At 42.8% G+C, this 23043-nt stretch overlaps 1 protein-coding gene across 1 annotated transcript in view; it reads right to left on the bottom strand.

Annotated features, from left to right (window-relative positions):
* LOC105723328 (T cell receptor gamma constant 1) overlaps positions 1–23043 on the bottom strand; it is a 61023-nt gene that overhangs the window by 37813 nt on the left and 167 nt on the right. The window contains exons 2-5 of the mRNA XM_064380440.1: positions 22787–22998; positions 13959–14034; positions 13545–13849; positions 8761–8784 (exon numbers count right to left, since the gene is read on the bottom strand). Coding sequence (XP_064236510.1) covers positions 8761–8784; positions 13545–13849; positions 13959–14034; positions 22787–22998 — 617 coding nt within the window. The remainder of the gene's footprint in view (positions 1–8760; positions 8785–13544; positions 13850–13958; positions 14035–22786; positions 22999–23043) is intronic.

The raw sequence follows: 23043 nt of genomic DNA, 5'->3' as shown, positions 1-23043 counted from the left end.
ATGCACACACACTTATATGTATATAATGTATATAATATGTATATAATGTGCACAAATACATTTATCCTTCGTTTCTGTTGCAGATACAAATATTTCTGGTTGTATTATTTTGATTAGCCAACTAGGAAAAGAGGGAGATGGAAAATGGCATAGACTTTTCAATGAACACCTGAAATATCAAGAGAGCACGTTAAATTATTTTTTTTAAAGTTTCTCACATAATCTGGGCAAAGAGAAGAGCAATGTCATTAGCTCCGAGGAAACCGCAGATGATTACGGTAACCAGGTGTCTTATCTACGCAGTCTTTGCCTCCAAGGACAGGCCAGAGGCCTCAGGTCAGTGTGAGCTGTGTGGGGTTGCAGGTGTTAGGAAAGGATGTAAATGGTTCCAGCAGGGGCTACCATTCCAGGCCACTCCTGAGGTTTCAGAAATCTCTGGATAACATTAGCCAGGCTGCAACAACAACAAACCCACCAGCTCATTTACAAATAATTAGATAGACAGACAACAGGGAGATAGTCTTAGAGACGGAGAAGAGCTGGAGGTGGAGGTGGAGGCAGAGATAAGTGTATCTAGTGAAGATTGCAACAAGGCAATGTCCCTGAGGGAAGGTTTTTCTTAATTGCTCAAACCATTTCACACAGGGGGATGCAGACAGAAGAGAAATTAAGTAACAAGTACAGGTAATTAGTACTTATTGAGTCCTTTCTCTACTCCAGGCTTGAGGCTCAGCATTTTCTATTTATTATCTCAACTGATCCTCACAACAGTCACTGGCAGGGGAACTACTCTCTGTGCCAAAGAGAAGACAAAGCTGAAGACGCTCAAGTGGACTCAAGCCTCTGACTCCAGAATCTGCACTCCTTGACTTCACACCATGGTGTCGCTTATGCGAATGACTTTTTTTCATGACCATCAATTTTTCTCCAGGCTCTGGAATGTAATGTCTGGTGGCTGAATTCAAACATTATTTTCATTAGTTCTTTAATGATTATTTTTGTGTAAATGAATTTTGTCTTTCCTTGGGGTTAGGAAGCTACATGGATTCAGTTTATTTAAAATCTTGTATCTCGTCTGTGTGACTCTATCATTAATTACCTCCTAAACAGCACCCCCACTGCCCAGAGCTCAAAACAGGCTCCTTTTTGCTAATTAACAAAAGGCATGCCAGTAGGCAGAGTAATTAGATAAAGACGCCCTTTCTCCAGGCTGTCACCGCTCAGCTCCGGAGTGTGCAGGGGCCAGTGGGTGTGAGATGGGATTTTGGTTTCCCCTGCCCTCCCTTGCCCAAGTGACTTTGAGCAGGGCACAGCCACCCAGGTACCTTCGAGTGGAGCACAGTGGTGGAACACACACAGGCTATCATTCAATACAGAAGGAAAATGTATACAGCCTATACCTGTCATCTCGTGCTCGTTCTGATATTGTGGGGAGACACTAAACTTACCAACTTAAAAGAGTTTCCGCCAGGTTAGAGCAGCCTCTTTCGGATGGGCTGTCTCTTTGTGGTGCCTGCTTAGGCTTTTCTGCGTTTCTCTCTCTTCCTCCTTCTCATGCCCAGGATGACGTTGCTACACAGGGCCAGGGTGTGTGAGCGAGTTCAGAGTTGTCTTCCTGCTACTATCTGCATCCTCAACAACTTCTAGCACTTTGCCCTGCTGACCTTGGGGATTTCACTCTTCCTCTGAACTGGCTAGTGTAATAACCAGACTGAACTTGCCACTATCGACTCCACACCACGGCCTTGGGATGCAAAGTTCCCATCCTGCAGCTTCTCGTCCAAATCCCAGGCGCTGTGCTCCCCTGGCCCCCTCAGCACCTTTATATCCTCTCAGAGACCCTGAGAGGCATCTGGGCCTCCTACATGCACAGCCTATGTGGAAAGTGGTACTGGTTTGGCCTCAGCTGTGCAGACGCCTTCCACTTTTGATGAAGTTTTACCAGGGCCGTATCAGGGAAGCTTGACAGGAGCCAGACACACGTAGATTCTGCTTCCGTCTATCTTGGGTTTCCATTGGGCTTTCTATCCCCTCTGGTATAAGAACCTCCCAGGCAAGGGAACCAGGAAGTACCTCCAGGTAACCCTCCGCCCCTCTCACTCACCATCTCACACTTCCCAGCCAGAAGGAACACTGCTTCTCCCTGGGTGGGTATTCATGTCACTGATATCATAGGCTGAGTCTTCATATCTAGCACCTGAAATAAAATTCTGTGTTCTTTGTTTGCCAGGGTGGCCTTTTGACCTATGAATGAGAGATTCACAACTTTAGAAAACTCTTTAAAAAAAAAAAATGAACCTAATTTTCAAGCCCAACATCTCACAATTAATTCAAACCTTGAGTTTGTTCTGGGAAACTACCACCTTTTTCTATGGGTAGTAAATATGGATTAGCTATAATAAAGAAAGGGCGAAAGGTGACATGATTTACTTGGGAGAATAAAAATACATTGGCCACATGTTTCCAAAACATGATCCTCATTACACATTTTGATTCTTTCCTTAAGTCTGGGCCATGAAGTGTTGATCCCTCTCCATGCATCCCACCCATAATATTATCTGCTAAAGCAAGTTCACAAGAACAGAGAGAATTTTCTCTTTTCTTAGCCTTTTCCCCTCCAGTAAGAAGGACCCTAAGGCAGAATGCCGGTGGGGGGCAGGGTGAGCATGGGGTGGGAGGGGGGAACTCTTCCAGATATTTGTCCAACACGACCCTTTAGCCTTGGCTTCTTGAGTCACTGCCCATCTGTCTTGACCTGGCTCTGCAGGGCTGGGCAGTAGGTCTGGGCCAGCCCATAGTTACTCACAAACACCACAATTCATTCCTATAAAGTTTTGTTTGTTTGTTTGTTTGTTTTTGAGACAGGGTCTTGCTCTGTAGCCCTGGCTAGAGTGCAGTAGTGCAATCTTGGCTGTCTGCAACCTCTGCCTCCTGGGCTCAAGGGATCCTCCTACTTCAGCTTCTGGAATAGCCAGAACTACAGGCATGCCCCTCCACACCTGGCTAATTTTTGTGTTTTTATGGAGATGGGGTTTCACCCTGTTGACCAGGCTGGTCTCGAATTCCTGAGGTCAAGTGATCTGCCTGCCTCAACCTCTGAAAGTGCTGGGATTATAGGCCTGAGCCACGGTACCTGGCCCTATTCCTATAAAGTTAACAAACACTAAAGGTATGCAAAGTGGCCCAATAGTGCAATTGAAAGAGCATGAACTATTTGGACAGATACCTGCCCCTGTCTAAGCATCAGTTATTTCTTTCATGAAGAAGTTTATTTGCCAGGTTCTTATGACAATCACCTGAGATTCTGAACATGTAGGATATCTATCACGTTTTCTGGCAGCCAATGGGAGCTGAGTGGATATGAATTCCATCTTGTTCCTTGCCAGCATCTTCACCCTGAGTATTTCACCATGACTAGAAGTCTCTAAGAAATGAAATAATGGACCTTGCCTTCTCTGAAATAATCATGCAGTTTCAACAAACGTAGTCTCTAAATAGGAGCCTAAGTCAATAGGAAATGATGTCAAATCAGACACTTAGGGGTAAAGTTACTGGCATTTGTGGGGTGCAATTGATAGTCATCAGACTCCCTTTCTGGTTTCCTGTGATCACAGAGGCATCGCCTGAGGAACACAGGAAGTGCTGCAAGCTGAGGCTGAGGCCTAGCCAGGGCGGGGGGCTGGACGAGGCTCTTCCACACTGGGAAGGATGTGGTCACACATGATAACGGGGCAAGTGCTCATTACCTTGGCTCCAATGTCATGCTAGGTTCCTGGGGGCCATTATATTGAGTCATCATGTCTTCCTCTTTTTCTGGGAATTTTATATTAAGAACTAAAGGGAAGTAGACAGAATTTTACATACAGAATTTATATTCAGAATTTTATATATGGTTGCAGCTCTTTGCCTATAATTGACCTTGAAAAGATACCAGATCCTCAAAAGCCTGATTTGGTGTTTGTTAGTATCTGAGTGTGTATGAAAAGGTCTATCTGGATGCCCTACAGTGAAAATATACACTTCATTTCTGCTAATGAAATAAAGATTTTCTCTTGCTTCAACTGTTTTTAGCCAATTTCAACTAGAAACAAAATAGCATTTTCAATGAAACCAAAGCTATCAAGAAATGAAACATACATCTTAAAAAAAAAAATCCCTCGGCCAATCTGAGAATTAGGGGAACAAGTTCACATTCCCAGAGTGAAGAGCAGATGCATATCTGTAGCTGTGATGTCCCATTTGCTCAGGCTGTGTGCCCGAGAAGAAGGCTGAGGAGATAGGTGACCTAGAGCCAAGAAGCCACTCCAGGATGAGGACGGGGAAACTTGTAGAGTTCACAGAGAAAATGGGTGTCTCCCGGCCCTGTGCCCAGATCAGTCATTTCTGAGGTAGCTAATTGGTCAGTAGCACATGGGAGCTTTACCCATAATTATATGACACCATGATAATCAGTCCGTTTGCCAGGGTAAAAGTTATTCACCTTGTTACCTTGTTCACTGTTAGAAACTTTTAGAAAGATTCTTTTTTATTATTATTGTTTCATCAATATTATCTACCTAAGTTACCAAGTGTGCTATGACCTGAAGCCACCTGTCCACTTTTCCAGGTGAGAGTCCTCGCTGGTTTCTCTGCCCACCAAACGCTCACGGCAGAGACCCAACACTTCCATGACCTGCACACAGGGCTCTGCTCTGGACCCATGGTGGCTGTAGGACCTAGGAGTCCTATCTGGTGTGGAAGTAGGAGACTTACCTACTGGGAAAGGAAGGGGTTTCCAGGGAACTTCCAACAGTGCTTTTCAGAGAAAGTCTTTGCAAAATTAGAGTCCCCAGGAATTCTCTAAGCTCTTACCGTATTCAGGCTGGATATAGTTCATGAGCCAAAGGTTGGAGTTATCAATGTTGTCTGCCTCTTAGCAAGTCTTTGAGAAACACAGCCAGCTACCCCAGGGTTTCTCAGCCTCTCCTCTATCGACATTTCAGGCTGGATAACTTCGTTGTGGGCTGTCCTGTGCATTGTAGGCTGTTTAGCAGCACCTCTGGCCTCGACTCACTAGATACCGGTAGCATTCTCACACTGTTTGTGACAACAAAAAATGTCTTCAGACATTGCCAATATCTACTGGAAACGGGATTGCCCTCCACTGAGAAACTCTGGTTCAGTCCCCTTCTTTTGGATTACTACCATTGCCCCGAGCTTTGAGTCTCAGCCAAGATAGCGACAAAATGAAACTCCCACTGAACATCCAGTATGTAAAAATGCTAATCACTCAATGAGCAATATCATTTACTCTTCTTTGCTACCATCTATTTTTCTTGAGGAATTAGAGTGGATATTACTGCAGATACCGCTATCGCTCAGCATACAGCACTGCAGCTTTGCTAGACCTCTTCTTACCTGCTACTTTCATTTTTGCTACATCGAAATCGTATGTTTTAGGGACTGTTAAAGCCCCTTATTTCATCAAGAAGGATGCCTTCCCTATAGTGAGAGCTCCACAAATATTGACTATCCTTAGGAGGTAATTCATATGAGAAATCATACTGGAATGAATGAAATGTGTTAAAATAAAACTAGAACTCTTTACTTTGGTATGGTATTTACAATTTCCAAAACACTTTGACAAACATTGGCTCATTTAATCCAAGCAACAGTTTGAGACAGGAAGGGATTCTCCATGGGAAAGAGGGGGTAATATACGGCCTCTCAGCTAGTAAATGGTAGAGTTGGAACTAAACCCCGTTTCTTCAATACCAAGCAAGTCCACGTAGTGTGCCATACAGGTGAGCATGCAATCATTCAGTCCTGCTTTTAATTCCAGTTCAGCCTGCCGTTAGCTTGACTTGTTGCTATCTGACACCCAGTGTCCTCAACTATGAAAATGAAATTGAAATGCCCTATCCAGCATTGGCTTGAATAGGTGCATAATAGGCCTGACATCAAGTGGGAACTCAGTGGATTCCATATCCTTCACCTCCATCCTCTTTCCTCTGCCTCCTTGTTGAAGCAGGATGAGCACAGAGCTACTGTTAGGAGGTCTAATTTTGGCTTTGGGGTATGCTCTTCTTCTTAGGATTTTAGTTCCTTGACTTGAATGATCATAAATAACATCTCTAGACAGAGGAACTCCCCATCACGAGGCATTGGGGGGCCCTCAGCCTGGCTCTCTTAGTGGAGGCTGTGGGTGGTGGAGTACAGCATGACCAGTGATGGGTCTGCTGTGCCCATCCTCTTCCCCCAGAGAGGTTTCCCACGTCCACAGCAAACATGGCAAGGAGGGAATTGGCTGCAAATGTCTCACTTATCCTGTACCCAAGGAAGTATTAAAATTAGTTAACTGAAGAGTTTGATTCAAAAAATAATTAAGTGCTATAAACAAAAACATATCTGTAAATTTGGGATGCTTTTTTCCTAAGATATGTCCTTTCAGTACTAGAAAATGTGATGACAAAAGCTAGTTTTTGCTGTTGCAACCAGGCTGTGTGTGGCACAAATGAACTTTCTCCTTTTCTTATTTGGCAAGACTTTTACTTGAATCTTCTGGCTCTATGAAGCCTGCCCGGTGATCAGTTAACTTCTTCCTTCTCAGAACATTTATCTATGTCATGGAATCAAGGACTTAGTTTCATTTTTTCCTTTGAAGAACAAGTGAATAGTATAGTGGTAATCCTATCGATAGTTACTCAAAAGAGTCAGGCTGTTTGATTGCTGTATTATGTTTCATCTGGTAAATTGGAAGTCTTTCTGCTTCAACCTTTTACATTAAAGGACCAAATTCCGTGCTTGGGTACACTTACAGGAACACATTCCACATCCTTGTCTGAGGCCCTCTTCCTCCCTTGTCATTTATGCCAGTTCTTGCTGGGTGAGTGTGGTGTGGTGGAAAGAGGGTAAGTTTCATTGACAGTCACACTCGCTCTGTATCCCTTCTCTGCTACTAGTGATGCCTACGTGATCTTGGAGGCTACAGTCTCTCTGAATCCCCGGTTCCTTCTCTAAGAAAGGGGTTGATAATATCTAAGTGAGAAAAGCATGTGAAGTTCCAGGCCTGACACTGACTTGGCCCTCTGCCCATCCAAGCCCTCTCTGGGCAGTTATGCAGGAAGCAGAACATGATGTGGCCATCTCAGGCCAGGCTGCAGTTGGGTCTCAGCCTTTCCTCCCTTTCCTGTCCACCTTTGGATAACATTTCTGGGCTCCCCAGCAGACTGGCAGTAAGGGAGTGCAGCAGACAGGTGATAATCAGGAGGAATATCTTTGTGTTCCATCTCACTGCTCAATAAACACAGTTTTGGTTACGGTTTTTTTTCTTGTTGAAAAAAACAATCTCAGAACCTGGAAGTCAGAAAAACTTGATTGCATAAGAAAGTTCTCTGTAGAGAATTCTCTGCAGATTGTCTTGAAGTAAACCCTGTAAGCATCAATTTAACTAACCTCATGTGACCCTAGAGAATGGAGCTCAATGCTGCAGGTGGAAAAAAAAAACTAATCATAACATGAATAATAAAATTTTCTATTTCTCCCCAAAATGTCTCCATTTAAAAGTACGTGTTTGGTTTTGTTTTTCTTATCACTGGGAAATTGAGGCAATAGATTCTATAGTCAAAGAGACGTGGATTCAAATCCCAGCCTCACTGCTTAGTATCAAGTCTCTTAGTTTATCAGTCTCAAATTTGTTCCTAGAAGATATCTATAAAAATGAGATAATAATAATAGCTGTCTTCCAGTAATTTATTAGGATAAAATGACATGAAGCACGCAGTATAAAGTACCACACACATAAGAAGGACTCAGTAAACAATAGCTACTATTATTATACTCTTATCAGAACATTTACTGTATATTCTTCATTTTCACATAGAACAGAGCTCATTCAGAGAATAGTCTGTATTTAACTCTGTACACATACTCACTGATTTTTCTGTTTATCTGTGGCTAAGCAAAGAAAATAAGGAAAGTCAGAGAAATCTGCTGGCCCATAGACAGCAAATTCAAATTATACCAATTTCAGAATACAAATATGGAGTTTTGATAATTACTCTGGAACTTTAATTAATTAATTTATTTATTTATTTATTTTTGAGGCAGAGTTTCACTCTAGTTGCCCAGGCTGGAGTGTAGTGGCACTATCTTGGCTCACTGCAACCTCTGCCTCTGGGGTTCAAGAGATTCTTCTGCCTCAGCTCCCTAGTAATTGGTATTACAGGCATGCACCATCACACCCAGCTAACTTTGTATATTTAGTAGAGATGGGGTTTCTCCATGTTGGTCAGGCTGCTCTCAAACTCCTGACCTCAGGTGATCCGCCCACCTCGGCCTCCCAAAGTTCTGGGATTACAGGTATAAGCCCAGCCCAACTTTAATTTATAAGTAAGTAAAAAATAAAGAGAACAGGACTACAGTAAATTACTAATGGTCAGCACGTGATTCAATCTCTCTGAATCCATTAGTACTTTGCTAATTTGCTAGTTAAAAGTTGACTTAAAAGTGTCAAGAAATTACATTACGGATCTACAGAAGAGACACATCAATTATAGCAACGGGGATGAGGGGATAAATTCTACTTGACATGAATGTGACAGGCATCTCTCTAGTTTCAATCATTTAATGAGAGTTGAGGTGGTTTCCCTATTTTAAACTTAGTTATTGTTTTAAAGAACACTACGAGCACGATTGATTGGATTAATCATATTATCAGTTCATGAAGCATTGTAATCATAAAGCATAATAATCATTTATCTAAATGTATATCACTTTTACTTTCTTATTTGATTCTATTACGTGCTGGTGATTTATTTAATGAGACAATAAATATCTGATACCCCTTCACTTAACTGAAGAACAAAGGCATTACAAATAATATACATGCTCCTCTTTAAATCATTCTATTTTTGATACTCTTGAAATAAGTATGTCATATATATGGAGATACTAAAAAAAATAGGAAGATTAGGGAAAAAAGTGTAGTTGGTATTTTCTGCCATAACCAATGAGTGAAACAAAATTTCTCAAGCAATTATTGCACTATTACTTCATCCTCCTCCCCCAACAAACATTTTAACCTGAAATACAGTGTGTCTATGCTGAGGTTCAATAAATACTTTAGCTGATTAATGTCTCAGTGGAATGGAAATTCCATGGAATATAATTAGATCATTTGACTAAAGTAAATTCATAGTCTTTTGTTGCGCTGACTTGTTTAAGTTTAGTCGTAAATACTTTCAGCATAGTATGCTATGAACAACTTCAAGTAAACTCATAAGATAAAGTCACATAAAACATCCAAAAAAGAAAAAAAGAAATCATCTAAAGAAGTACTAATTAATGACGATCTCAAAAGATTTGTTCAGTTTCCTGTTTTTTCACTCAGGGAACAGTAACGCACCTGTTCTGTTGGAGATGGGATCTTCGTGGTTTTGTGGAAAGTGAAAGGAAACTAGATAAAACCTTCTTGCTCTTTAGCTTGTCTTACTTATTTGGGGTCAAACATAACCCACTTATTGGGCCATCTGCATGATTTCCTCCTTTGCTCATCCAAGTCCATTTTCCACCTGACTCTGCCTTGAAAGTCTGACCGCGCTGGGCTGCATGGATGGTCTTCCTTATCCTGCAGGTGTTGTTTGTGTACCAGCAGGCAGCTGGGAAACAGGAGAATGGGGTCAGCATTCTCTCCCTGACAAGGGGCCTTGAGTTGGCTGCATCCTCCTCCATTGGCCAATATACAGGGCCATTTACTCCACAGCTGATGCCCAGGATCCAAAAGGTGTGGGTGGGAGTGGCCATTCTCTTCTATATCAATTAACTCAATGAAAAAAGTTGTTTATTTTTTCCCAAGACCTTGGATCTATAGGCTTGAAAATCCTAGTGCTCAACGAGGACATACAAGTCCAATAAGCTGCCTTGAGCACTCAAATCACTAACATTTTCTTTAGCTCAGCAGAGTGATCAGTAGGAAACAGGAGAAAAGATAAGATTTCGCTTTTAAAAAGAAGCAAAAATTCACTTTGGGAGGCTGAGGAGGGAGGATCACGAGGTCAGGAGATCGAGACCATCCTGGCTAATGTGGTGAAACCCCATCTCTACTAAAAATACAAGAAATTAGCTGGGTGTGGTGGTGTGCCCCTGTAGTCCCAGCTACTTGGGATGCTGAGGCAGAAGAATTGCTTGAACCCCGGAGGAGGAGGTTGCAGTGAGCCAAGATCGTGCCACTGCACTCCAGCCTGGGTGGCAGAGAGAGACCCTGTCTCAAAAAAAAAAAAAAGAAGCAAAAGTTTTTAGAGAAGAGGAAAGAAAAAGCAGTCAAGCAGGCCCCTTCCAGGCCATTCTAACCAACAAATTTTACATATCGTCTCTAGGTGTTCAATAATATGCAGAGACATGTTTAATATTATGAAACATGATTTATTTAAGTAAATTTTAAAATAAAATTCAAAAGTAATGTGTTCTCTATTAGGCCATTTCAAAAGTACATAAATGACATGAATAAAAATACTCATGATCACAATGTCTGGAGATAAGCATTTCAAAGTCTGTGCCCTTTTTCCCTACCCCAGGCTGCCTCTTGCGAACCCATTCACAGGACTGAAGGCAAAAAGCACCCAAGACACAACAGTCAACATGGATCTTCAGGTGGATGCAGCAACTTCTAGAATTGTGGTTTCTATAAAATGACTCTTGGGCAGTACACATTACTTTTTCCATAGTACTTGTATGTGTGGGGGGTTTTTGTTTTTGTTTTATTTTAATTTTGAAGTTTTTAATGTACAAAAAGAACATCCCAGAAACAACAGGTATTTACTTATTAACAATGAAGCACTATATAAGGAGACCCCTCCCCGCTCAGTAAATGGGAAAATAGTATAAACAGACATGAAAGGAGGTGACCACTTCAGGATTAAATGCAAACCCTAAAGTTGTATGCAACATTCGTATATGGCTTATTATAGCAATATTTTATTAATGATGTATATGACATTTATCTTTATTGGCAAGATGCTTTTGAATCCAAAGTTAAACAAAAATGCTGAAGAGGTGGTTTTGCCAGTGCAAGGTGAACAAAAGAGGCTTTACCTTGCTTTGTTTCCTCAGAAATTTGCAGCATCATTTTTCTCTTCTAATTTTCTCCTGGATCAGCCAGGAAGATAATGATAATGATACGGTATGTGAAAATATTGCTTTCCAATATTTCCTTAGATTTTATTCAAATTTTATGTTAACTAGATAATATAATGTTGATTCTATTATCCAGAGTCACTGTATCTCACCCACCTCAGGTATAAGAGAAAGTAAGTTGAATGCAAATCATCAGAATATTCACAGCATCCATCCATACAACCCCCTAACCCATTGGGTAAAATGAACACCTCAATAATATCAATCTCAACTCAAGAGATATTCATTGAGCCCCTACTATATGCGGTACAGTATATTCTAATAAGATGCCATCAGTGTTTCTATGAATCAGAAATTTAAATTAGCTTAGACAGAACTGCTTTGCCTCTGGCTAGTTTTCCTTTGGTGTGGCCAAAATGTCCCTGGTGAAGCTCACCTTAGCCAAAAGGAGAAGTGGGGAGGAGTAAATGACCGTAAGTTTGGACTTGTTTTTTCCCCATAATGGTGGTCTGTGCTATGCACAAGGCCACTGTCCTCTCCAGCTGTGTGTGAGTCAAAGGTCTTAGGGAACCATGACCAAAATGTTAGAATTAAATTAATCTGGGATGACCTCTTGTAAGAGTTTCTTCATATTTATCTATTCTCTCTACAAGCTGTGACAGCCACACTATGATAGATGTAGTGCTAAGCCCTGGATATATAAAGGGGTGTGTGTGTGTGTGTGTGTGTGTGTGTTTTCTTGTATATACAGTCATGCACTGAATAATGTTTCAGTCAAAGATGGACAAATTATAATAAAACTGCCCTATACATGTGTAGCGTTTTTTCTTTTACACTGTATTTTTACTATACTTTTTCTATGCTATGCTTAGATACACAAATACTTATCAGTGTTACAATAGCCTATAGTATTCAGCATAGTAACATGGTGTGCAGGTTTGTAGCCTAGGAGCAATAGGCTATACCATATATCCTAGGTGTGTAGCAGGCTATACCATCTAGGTGTATGTTAAGGGCACTCTACAATATCTGCACAACAAGGAAACTGCCAAAAAATGCATTTCTCAGGATATATTCCTGTCATTAAGGGACAAGACTATATATGTGTGCTTGTTGTTATTTGTCTGTTGTATCTAGTTTTGTTTCTTGTCAGATAACACTGGGCTGTCACAATATGCCAAGCACTGGGCCAAATCCTTTATACACATCAGCTCAGAAGTTCTCACAGCTACCCCATATGGTAACTACAGGACCTTTGCTTCACAGGTGAGGAAATGGAGCTAGAGCTGCTAAAGGCCTTGCCACACAGCTCATCCGTGGTAAGGGGAGTCCCATTTGGACCTTGACCACTTGCACATTATACGTTATACTCAGATAATCATTGGGCTGTTGAAAAATCAAAGTACCAGAGCTATTTGAGGAGATGAGACTAAGAATCATTCATCCCTCAACTCTTTACTGGTGGAAATCTACTTTTCTCTATTTTATATTTGTAAGATCACATTTCAAGAAAGGGTTTCATGGCAAAAAATAACAATAAATTAAAACACCACCACCAATAATAATAAATTGCAAAGCCTAAGTTGAACTAGAAGTAACAAAAATTCATGAGAGATTTACAGCCATGAGTTATATTCAAGTTGAGGACTTTCATTTTAGTGGTGAATGGCAGCCCAGTAGCAGAAAGGGGGTTAACAGAAGCAACCTCGAACCTTTGCAGAGCTTATGGGCCTTGTCATTTCTGCCGTGTGTAATGTCCAGCTCAGAGTAGTCTATCAAAAAGTCATTGTTGGATAAATGAAATCTTAAGCCAGAAAACAATTTTTTCCTCAAACCCCAATCCAAAGTAGACTTTGACTTAAGACTCAATTAGTGGAAATGTTTACGAATTAAAATCAAACATCACCACTCAAGGCATGCATGAGCTATATCTGTCATTGCTCATGGTTAGATCATGCTGTGTTTGTTACATGTTAACCTCCATAAAAATGAATACCATTTAATGTAATGTCCATTTTTTAATCAAGAGAGATAGGAAGATCGGAGAAAACTGATGTAATGCATGTTGACTAGTACAAAAGAATCACACTAAAAATGTGTGTATGTTTTGCCAGAAAAAAAATATAGTGAGTAGGAGAGGTTGAACCAGATGAATAAACATGGGTGACCTAGAGAAGCGGTTGGAGAGAGAGTAGAACCTTGTAAAAGATGAGGCTGGTCACTTGTATAGACTTATGCAAAGCTTCTGCTTTGAGAAAATATAGAATTTGACAACTCCACGTAGAGTCACCACATGAATGTTTATCTAGAAGACTGTTTACAAGCACACCGATGGTAACTGTGGCTTCCCAATTTGTAATTATAAAGACTCAATAAACATTTATTGAATGAGATAGCTATAACTGTTGGCTACTGTGCATCTCCCAGAAGGCACAATAATAGGTAGCTATGTCTTTTTTCTCTACATTGTGAATGGTGAGGGTAGATGTAGACGTTTCAGGTACCCTATCCACCTCAAATTTGCCTGACGTAATGCCTGATTCCATTCTGACAGCGCCATCAGATGAAATGTACACCAGGAGCTGTATGGCTTCACCAGGTCTTTCTCGATACCAATATATAGATGTCTCAGAAATTTTTGCTCCATACACCACACATTCCAGGCGGGCTGTTTTTGACAGAGTTTTAGTACTGGAAATTTGAGGTTGCTCTAGGTGAGCTGCACCATATACACACACTGGGGGGAAAAATGGGATGAGTAAATAAACCAAGAATGTGGAATTTATAAAAATAGATAACAATAGAGAATATCAGTCCAAAGGGATTGGGAGAGAAAAACTACTTACGAGCCCCAAGGACTGCCAGCATTGATGTGTGGATTGGTGACATGTCTGCAGGCACTGTGCTCTCCGTCAGGGCAGCCTGAAATCACCACCGAGAAGCGTTAGACCTCTGTGGCTTGGCTGAGACCACCAAGTCAAACTTCCCATGAGTGAGGGTGACATGAGGCCTCCCACATCATTGTAAAGCGGTGTCCTCACCACCTGTTAGTACTTCCAGTCTGTGTGAAGGCAGTGCTACAAGACCTGCCACCTGAGATCAGACCACATAGCTCAGACGGCCACCTTAGACCACCCCGCGGTCACCCCAGCAAGCCGTCAGGCTGGTGGTGTTGGTTGCCGGGGCTGTGCCATGCAGCACTGTCTTCCGAGAGCGTGTCTTCCACCAGCTGGAGAGATGTTGGTCTGTCAAGCTGCTTAGCTCTGCTCAGTTACCCACACAGCCTGCAGCATGGGGTCCTTCTGGTCACCCTCATGGGGCTGGGCCCTCCATTCCAGTTTGTTTGCTTCTGTTGTAAGTTCAGGTTCATGTCCCCTCCCTCGGCTACCTGAATAATATATGTCTGCTGAATCCCAGCTTCTCCTCGATGACACAGTTTCCTATTGTCTGTTGTTCTTTCTCTAACCCAAGACAATTTCATCTGTCCCAGCATATTGTTACAAACTGAACTTTCCCAATGCACCCTTTAAAAGCTTCTGTGTTCCAGATTTCCATTCTTAATTTACCCACTGGGAGCTGCAGCTCCCAGCCCAGCATTGCAAGCGAGTATCATAACCTTATATCACTGTCCTGGAGAAAGATCAAAAGTCAAATTATGTTTTCTATCAAATCCGTATCACTTTTGCACCATCATAAAGTAGAAAAAATCTTTCTTAAGTTGGACCTCAGTTAAATCAAAAACTGTCTGTACCCATATCCAGCTAACTTTTGGACATTTTCAAGTACGTCTGACATGAGACCTCAAACCAAGTCTGCTCATAGCCAGAGTGAACCCATTCCCTTCTTCCAATCCATAACTTCTTCCGAGTTCCCACATTGCCCAAGCCAGGAACCTGAGCATCAGCCTCAATTGTCCCCTCTAAGTAATTTACCACACTCCAATTCCTGAGGATTCTACGTCCTAAACATTTCCTGGCTCACCCCTGCCTCCACCTCATGCACCTCCCTGCGTCCCATCTTGGCCCCTCCCACCCGCCTTCCCCATCCCCACTTGACTGACCTGGTCAAGTCATTTCCCTACTCTAAATTCCTCCCTTGTTTCTGCCCGCCTGGGAAGATGAAGTTCAGAGTTCTTAGGATAAGAGTCTCTCTATGATGTGGCTACCACCTCCCTGTCCTTCTATCTTCATTCAGTCACTGTCTGCCTAGAATTCCACGATCCACTTCTATGGGCTGACTTCCAATTTGTTGTCTGGACTGCTGTCTACTCCACTTTTCCTGGCTAATTCCCGTTCATCCTTTTGGGCTCAGCCTCAGGCAGTCTTCCCCAGGAAGCTTCCCTCACCCAGAAGTCCGGGATGGAGATGCTTCAAATTGCTTTCTCTTAGCGCCACCTAGTGCCCGCCTCTCTCCTAGCACCTCCTTCCTGCCCAAGCCTTGGCCTGTTTACCCACTTCTCTCATGCTAGACGCCACTTAGAGTTCCCAGGGGAGTAAGATCAGCTGCTGTTTATCTCTCTAATCCCAGTTGTTGAATAGATGAAAGACTGAAGGAGTAAGGGAATGGACGGCCATTGTATTATTTATTTGTTGTTCGGATATTAACAAAACATCACCATTTAAAATACAGTTTTTAAAGAGTTACCAAGCAATGCACACTTACTGAATGCCTGTAATGTGTCAAGAACTTTGTAGCCACTATCATATTTAATCCCATAAATTTAGAATAATCTTCACAAGGCCCTACTCAAAGCAGGTCAGGTAATGGGTCAAGGTTTAACAATCACTAAACCTTGGTGACAGATTTAAGATTCATTCTGTCTGGCTGCAAAGCCCGAATTCTTTGAATAGTTCTTCCTGCCTCTGTTTTCTCATCTACTGAATGAGAATAAAATCACGCCCTACCTTACTGGATGTTGTGAAGAATAAATGTTAGCCCAGGTAGAGTGCTTAGGGCAGTGCCTGGCACGGGCCAAGTCCTTGGAAACTTATACTATGCCACACTGCCTTCTGTGAACTTGCCCCAGGCCACCAGCAGTGATGCACCAGCCACGCTCTTGTCTTGCTGAGACAAACTAGCCGGAAGGCTCCCCAACGCAAGCGACCATGAGAGGGAAACAACTTGGGACCATGTCTAAGAAATAAAAGTTAAGAAGTCTGGTGATGATGACCCTGAAGGTGATAGCACTTAAGAGAGATACAATCTTGGTCTCTAAGCTAGTCTATCACCCTGGAGGTTGAGGCTGAAACCAAGTGGTATAATTCAGAGGGAGATAAATTTTGGACACTGTCATTTCCTCTATTTTGGAGATGATGGCTAGGAAATTTAAGACCTCGCTCAAGGTCACAGCATTCGTGAAGAGTAGAGCAGGTACCGGTGAGGAGTGAAGGTGGAGGTTTGTGGTGGTGAAGGTTCACCGCAGTAGAAGAGTCTCCTCTGGAGGAAATGAAGATGTTGTTCTGTAAGGAGGTGACTGGGGAGCTTGCTCCTCCTTTGGTCACACCTCAATAATCACCATTTCACCAAATTTCCTCTTGTTTGGAGTCAAGCGCTGAGAGAGGGGGCAGGAAGCGGAGGGGATATCTTCTCTCTGTGTCCATTCGATTTTATCAGCACAATTAGAAAAATGAAATGAAGGAACATCCCCAAAACAGAATGAAAGTTTACTCCTCTACTGCCCCTGTCCTTCTGACACAAGCTGGAAGGCCTTAGCCCTGACTTGAGCCTTCAGTAGAGGCTGGAGACGCTGAGCTGCTTCAGAAGGAAGGCGTGTCTTAATTATCAATCTCTGACACAAACACAGAAGTTGAGGGAGGTGGACGATGAGTGAAGGAATGTGATGGACTCATGATGAGTGAAGGAACATGAGTTTCTTCAGGATGGTTTGGACTTTACATTCATTCATCTTTTTCGTTGATGTCATCAAGCCATACATAAACTTTCAGTCTCCCATTGGAACGGTGTTTGTTTTTGTTTTGTATTTGCATAAATTTAAGGAATACAAGTGCAATTTTGTTACACACATAATATGCATAGTGGTAAAGTCTTGGCTTTTAGTATACCCTACACCTGGATAATATGCATTGTGATATGAAATTACTTAATTTCTGTCTGTACTCCTTCTGCCCCCTACCACCCTTACAAGCCACCAAAGTCTCGTTCCACACCCTATGTCCACATGTACACATTATTTAGCTCCCACTTATAAGTGAGAACATCCAGTATTTATCTAAGTTGTTTCACTTTAGATTATAGCCTCCAGTTTCCTGCATGTTTCTGCAAAAAACAGGATTTCATTCTTTTTTTATGAATAAATAGTATTCCATTGTGTGTGTGTGTGTGTGTATATATATATATATATATTTTTTTTTTTTTCTTTATCCAGTCATCCACTGATGGACATTTAGGTTGATTCCACAGTTTTGATGTTATGAACAGTGCTGCAATAAATATATGAGTGTAGTGTAATACAATAATTTCTTTTTCTTTGGGTGGATATCCAGTCATGGGGTTGCTGGATTGAGTGGTATTGCTATTTATAGTTCTTTGAGAAATTTCCATACTGTTTTCGAGAGGGATTGTACTAATTATTTACATTCTCATCAACAATGCGTAAGCATTCCCTTGAAAAGGCATTTAAATTCACCTTATACTTCAAAGACTTTTTTTTTCTTCTGCACATAAAGTGGCAGAGGGGTTTCCTGTTTGCTGTTGGAGAATCAGTAACACAGGCTTTCTTTTTTTTTCTTTCAGTTTTTTCTGTTAAAGAAAACTGCATTATATGAAGGTAGCAGGCATAGCGTTCTTATTTGTATGGCTTTGCTTTAATACAAAAATCATAGTCATAATTTAGTAGACATTTGGCTAAACATCTTCATTTGTCAGATGGGAGAACAAGTCTCGAGACGCTGGGAATACACACATGTTCCACACGGGGTGGTGTTCAAGGAGAAGTGGAAGGCAACGTCCCAGTGTCTCATCCCGGGAGTATTGCATCACCCTGCCACGATGACTGTCTGCTCACATCAGTTCCTGTGCACCCTGCCCGTGGAGGAAAATACTGAGAAGTGGGCAATCTTGTTTCCTTTGCTTCCAATTGCTGACTCTATTGCAAAATGATAACAGTCCCAGGGGCAAGAGCTTGGAAGCTGGAAACAGAAATAGGCTTCCAGTCCCAGCTTTTCAACCATTTTGTGGTAAATCTCAGAAAGTCCTCCACCCTTGAAATCTCTTGCAAAATATTTTATTTGTGCATTCTTCAGGGGAGATGGTCAGATTCTTAAATGATCAGTCTCTAACAGTACTGTCCAATAGAAATAAATATGAGTCACCCATGTGAGTCACACACTTAAATTCTTCTAGTTGCTGCATTTAACAAAAGCAAAGAGAAACAGGTAAAATTAGTTTTAGTCCAAATAAATGGACTCCTGAATCCACTAGTCCATGTGGCTAGTGGCACCTGGATTCAGGAGCACAGGTCATCCTGCAAAGCCTTCAAGGACTCTGAACTGGAGCATCTTTAAACAGGTCCCTTTCAACGAAACAGGCAGATCTCTGAGTCTGCACAGGCCGAGAGCCTCATCTGTAGTGGGACCTGGGAAGGGACATCCAGGATAGATGGGAATGCTGAGGGACAGGGGACAGGACTTTTTTCCTTCTACGCCCCAGGGAAATCCAAGGAACCAAGAGTCAGTGAAAATGCCCAAGGCCTTGTTGGATCCAGAGGAAGAGTCCTTTTTGTGTAGGGCTGGGGCAGTGGGGCTGCCCAGGTCCCAGGCAGTGCAGTAGTGCACACCCTTGATGCCTGTCTCCAGCTTCAGCACTGCTGGGGTACAGCTGCTGCCATCCTTGGCTGTGATTTTATATGCTTTCAAGATGGAATCCCACTGCACATCCAACTTGGACATGGCCAGCTGGCGGAGCCCCTCAGGGCCTGGCCCTTCTGCTGCTGATACCAGTGGATGTAGCTGATCCTGGTGCAGGCCAAGCACTGCAGGATGACCGAGCTTCCCTGGTGCCCCAGGACATGGGCCAGTTGCTCCGGCCTGATGAGCCACCAGCCAGCTATCAAGGAGACAGCAGTGAGGCAGGGATGACCCAAAGCCTCACAGCCTCTTTGCAGGTCCTTAGGTAAGAAACTGACCTGGAAACAGGGAGGCCCCAAGGAAGGCAAGGTGGCTAGCACATCTCTGATCCTGACCAGGGGAGAGGAGCCCAGAGTGACATGTTTCAAACTGTGAGCCTAAGCCATACTTTCCTGAGTTATGGCAGCGGCCAGCTTAGGGCCTGAACTGCGGTTTCCCTGGTGGTACAAGGAGGTAACTGATGAGAGAAGTGGGGGAAGAAGAAATAAGTCCCAGAGAAGAGACAGAAATCTGACCACAGGGTGAAGGGAGGGATGACCAATGGCTGGAGTTCTGAGAAAGGCTTAAAGAATGTTGATGGCGTAAATAGCAATAATAGCAATCATTGGTTGGACATCGGTGAAACTCTAGAATGGCACTAATTGGTTTATGGTCATTACTTTATTAAATCCTAGAATAACTCTATAGAATAAATATTATCTTCAGTTTAAAAATGAGGGAGTAAGGCTGTTATTTTAAATAGCTTTTCCAAGGCGGTAACAGCTAAGGAAAATCAGAGTTGTGACAGAAGCCTGACCTGGCTGGTGACAAATCTCCTGCTTCGTGTAACCATCTTATACTATAGACCCATGAGTGTGCTGCTTACTCCAGAGGAAGGGACAAGCAGAAAACAGCAGTTCCTGACAAAAACCCATGCCTACCGTCTGAGCCAGCATTGGAGCGTGTCACTTAGAGGTCCTAACAGAAGGAGATTTTCAGTCCCCTAAAATAGCGTGATAGCTCTGTAGTCTTGGGCAAGATATTTCACCTCTTTTTCCTCATCTGTAACGAAGGGTGTCATGGGGCCACATGGAGAGTAAACAGGAGAATGTGAGCAGAGCGCACAGCACAGTCCCAGCTGCGTAGACCATGCTCAAGAAATATGGGGTGTTGTTGCTTCACCTGGAAACTAGATGGGTTCCAGTATATGATCTCTGGGGTTCACACAAAGTAGAATTTATAGGGACTAAGACAGTTTTCAAGAACCAGGTGTGTGTGCATGTGTGTGTGTGTGTGTGTGTGTGTGTGTGTGTCAGGCCAGCAGACAGAGAAGGGCTGGAGGCAGGACCAGTTCATCCTCTGCCAGCAGTTTTAAAAAATCAGTTTGAGCCGGGCGCGGTGGCTCACGCCTGTAATCCCAGCACTTTGGGAGGCCGAGACGGGTGGATCACGAGGTCAAGAGATCGAGACCATCCTGGTCAACATGGTGAAACCCCGTCTCTACTAAAAATACAAGAAATTAGCTGGGCATGGTGGCGCGTGCCTGTAATCCCAGCTACTCAGGAGGCTGAGGCAGGAGAATTGCCTGAACCCAGGAGGTGGAGGTTGCGGTGAGCCGAGGTCGCGCCATTGCACTCCAGCCTGGGTAACAAGAGCAAAACTCCGTCTCAAAAAAAAAAAAAAAAAAAAATCAGTTTGAATAAGAATCAGCTCTGGAGGTTATTTTAAAATGCACATTTTCAGCTTTCCTTCCAAGACTGTGTCTTATTGTATAGGGTGCTTCCCAGAACCTATACTTTTTAAATTAAAAGCCTCATGTGATTTTGATGCAGGTGGTCCACAGACCACATTTTGAGAAACACTGTTCTAGGAGCCAGGACTATGAGGCCAATTCAAGATTCAGAATTCTTGAAGAAAGAGGATCCAGTAGACAAAAGACCAGATACACATGAACCCAGCACTGCTCCCCTTCAGTATTCTGGACTCTGGGTTTCTTGTGATCTCAAGCTCCACCATTATTCAGAAGCCTCTTCTCATGACCACACTTGTTTAATCTCATTCCTGCATATCAGCTGTGATATTTTCTAAATGAAAATTAATTCTGCATGGTAAGTGTTGCTTCCCTTTTTTCTTCTGCTGTTTCCTCATTTATAATTAATTGTCTTCTCATTCTTTACACTGGCCAGGTGCCTCTAATTCATCAATGAGACTGAAGGACTGCATTTTGAGACAGGCAGAGTCATTTTCTAAGACCCGTCTCAAAGTCAAGACGTTTTCAGGAGAAAAAGATTTCAAACAGATTACAATAGCCAGAGTGTGAGTTCTAGTCAGTGAAAGAGAATAAGCCATATGGATTCCAAATGAAATAAAGGAACGACGGTCACCTGGACTATCCGGGGGTGGGGGCAGCCTCCTCATTTTATGTCCATTCATCATATCCACTCTCCTATTCTCAGACACAGGGTGGTGGCCACAGTCAGTCCACCCACCTATTGGACCGCACTTTGAGATAGACTTGGGTCTTTAAAACTAATATTAGAGTAGGAGCTTCTATGTGTCCTCACTCTAATGTCATCCAGTGAGTTCTCGAGTTTAGTAGGAAAGTCCATTCTAGCATGCCCATCTCTCATAAGCCTTTTAAGCCTTCCTCTATGACTCTGTGCCAGCAGTTCCGACAGCTCCATATCATGTCATGTGACCAAGGTTTCCTCCATGTTCCCAGGGAGCCATCCCAGGAGTGTCAAAGGACCAACACCAGGAGCCCTGTCAGGCACTATATTGTGAAAGTACCCCTGTAGAATTAAACCCTGCCTCTTCAGGCTTGCATTTCACAACCCACCATTGAGCACCTACCAAATCTACTTCTAGGCACGTGCTCTGTGTTGGCCAGGATGTGTGAACTCCTTGAGTGGATGATCTTTTTTATCGCTCAGCAGGACTGTAATCTTCCCCAATGGCCCATGATGAGACTGATCCAAATTATCAGTCTAATACCCAGAGGGAAGAGGGAATGAATTCTGCTGCAGGGCAAGGGTCAGAACCTTCAGATACTGGCATTATGGCAGGAATGCTTGAAATGGTTGAAAACTTATGATATGACTCATAGGTTGGCATATCTATGGCAATCACTTTTTTACCCATTCTCATGCAGACCAATAGTACCATGATCTGATACATAGAGGAAAATATCAGTTTGTCCAAAAGATAGCAGATCTGATACACGTTAGATGTCTCATTGAAGTGCAAAGTTGTTATTCCAACATTTCTCCTGAGCTGTGAATAAGCACCATTTTAGCCATGATCTATAGACAATAATTGGATAAATGCTTGAGTGCAGCTAGTCTTCCCATTTATTTTCCTAAATGTATCCCTCTAGAGATCAGCCTTTGAGGAACTTGTCTGTCTTCGGAAGCAGAGGAATGGGCCTCCACCAGCCCCTAGAAGAGCTGGAAGAACTTTGCTGTCAGCCAGGGTGCTTGGCTGACACAGCTGGGAGATTGTGCTTTGGTGTTTAGGTAACTCATGGGGGAGGGGTGGAGAACAAGGTGCAGCTGCTGCCACGGGAGTGTGATATTAGGGGGAGATCAGGAGTGAAGCTGTGTTTCTCTTTGTACAGAATACAGTAAATTCGGTGGCAGGAAATAAGAGGGGGCAGCTCTCTCTTGTGTAGCAGAAGCAGCCATAAGGCAGGTTTCAGTGTGGTGTAGGCAGGTCTGAACCACTGTGCCTGTCCCAGGTGGCACAGTAATAGACCCCAGAATCATTTTCAATTCAATTTTTCAGTATCAATTTTGAGTTTCTCCTTGTGCTTTCGTAAGTATCATCCTTACCTGGGCTGATTCCTGATTCCACCACAACCGTGGATTTGGAGGGGTCATGGTATAGCAGAAGATGCTGTGGGGCCTTCCGCTCCTGTGGAGGTACCAGGGGATGTAGTAGACGGAACCTTGTTTAGGAAGATCACAAGTGATTACAGCAGATGATCCACTCGGCACGGTGACTGACTTCGTTCTCCCTTCTAAGTTGGAACATTTCTGACTGGCTGCAATGGCAAAAACACAAAATATAATGAGGCATTTCTTAGTAT

Source organism: Aotus nancymaae, unplaced genomic scaffold (assembly GCF_030222135.1).
Source record: "Aotus nancymaae isolate 86718 unplaced genomic scaffold, 86718_ANA_hifiasm-v0.15.2.pri h1tg000025l, whole genome shotgun sequence".
In the NCBI taxonomy this organism is placed as follows: Eukaryota; Metazoa; Chordata; class Mammalia; order Primates; family Aotidae; genus Aotus; species Aotus nancymaae.
This window is presented reverse-complemented; position numbering and strand designations above follow the sequence as displayed.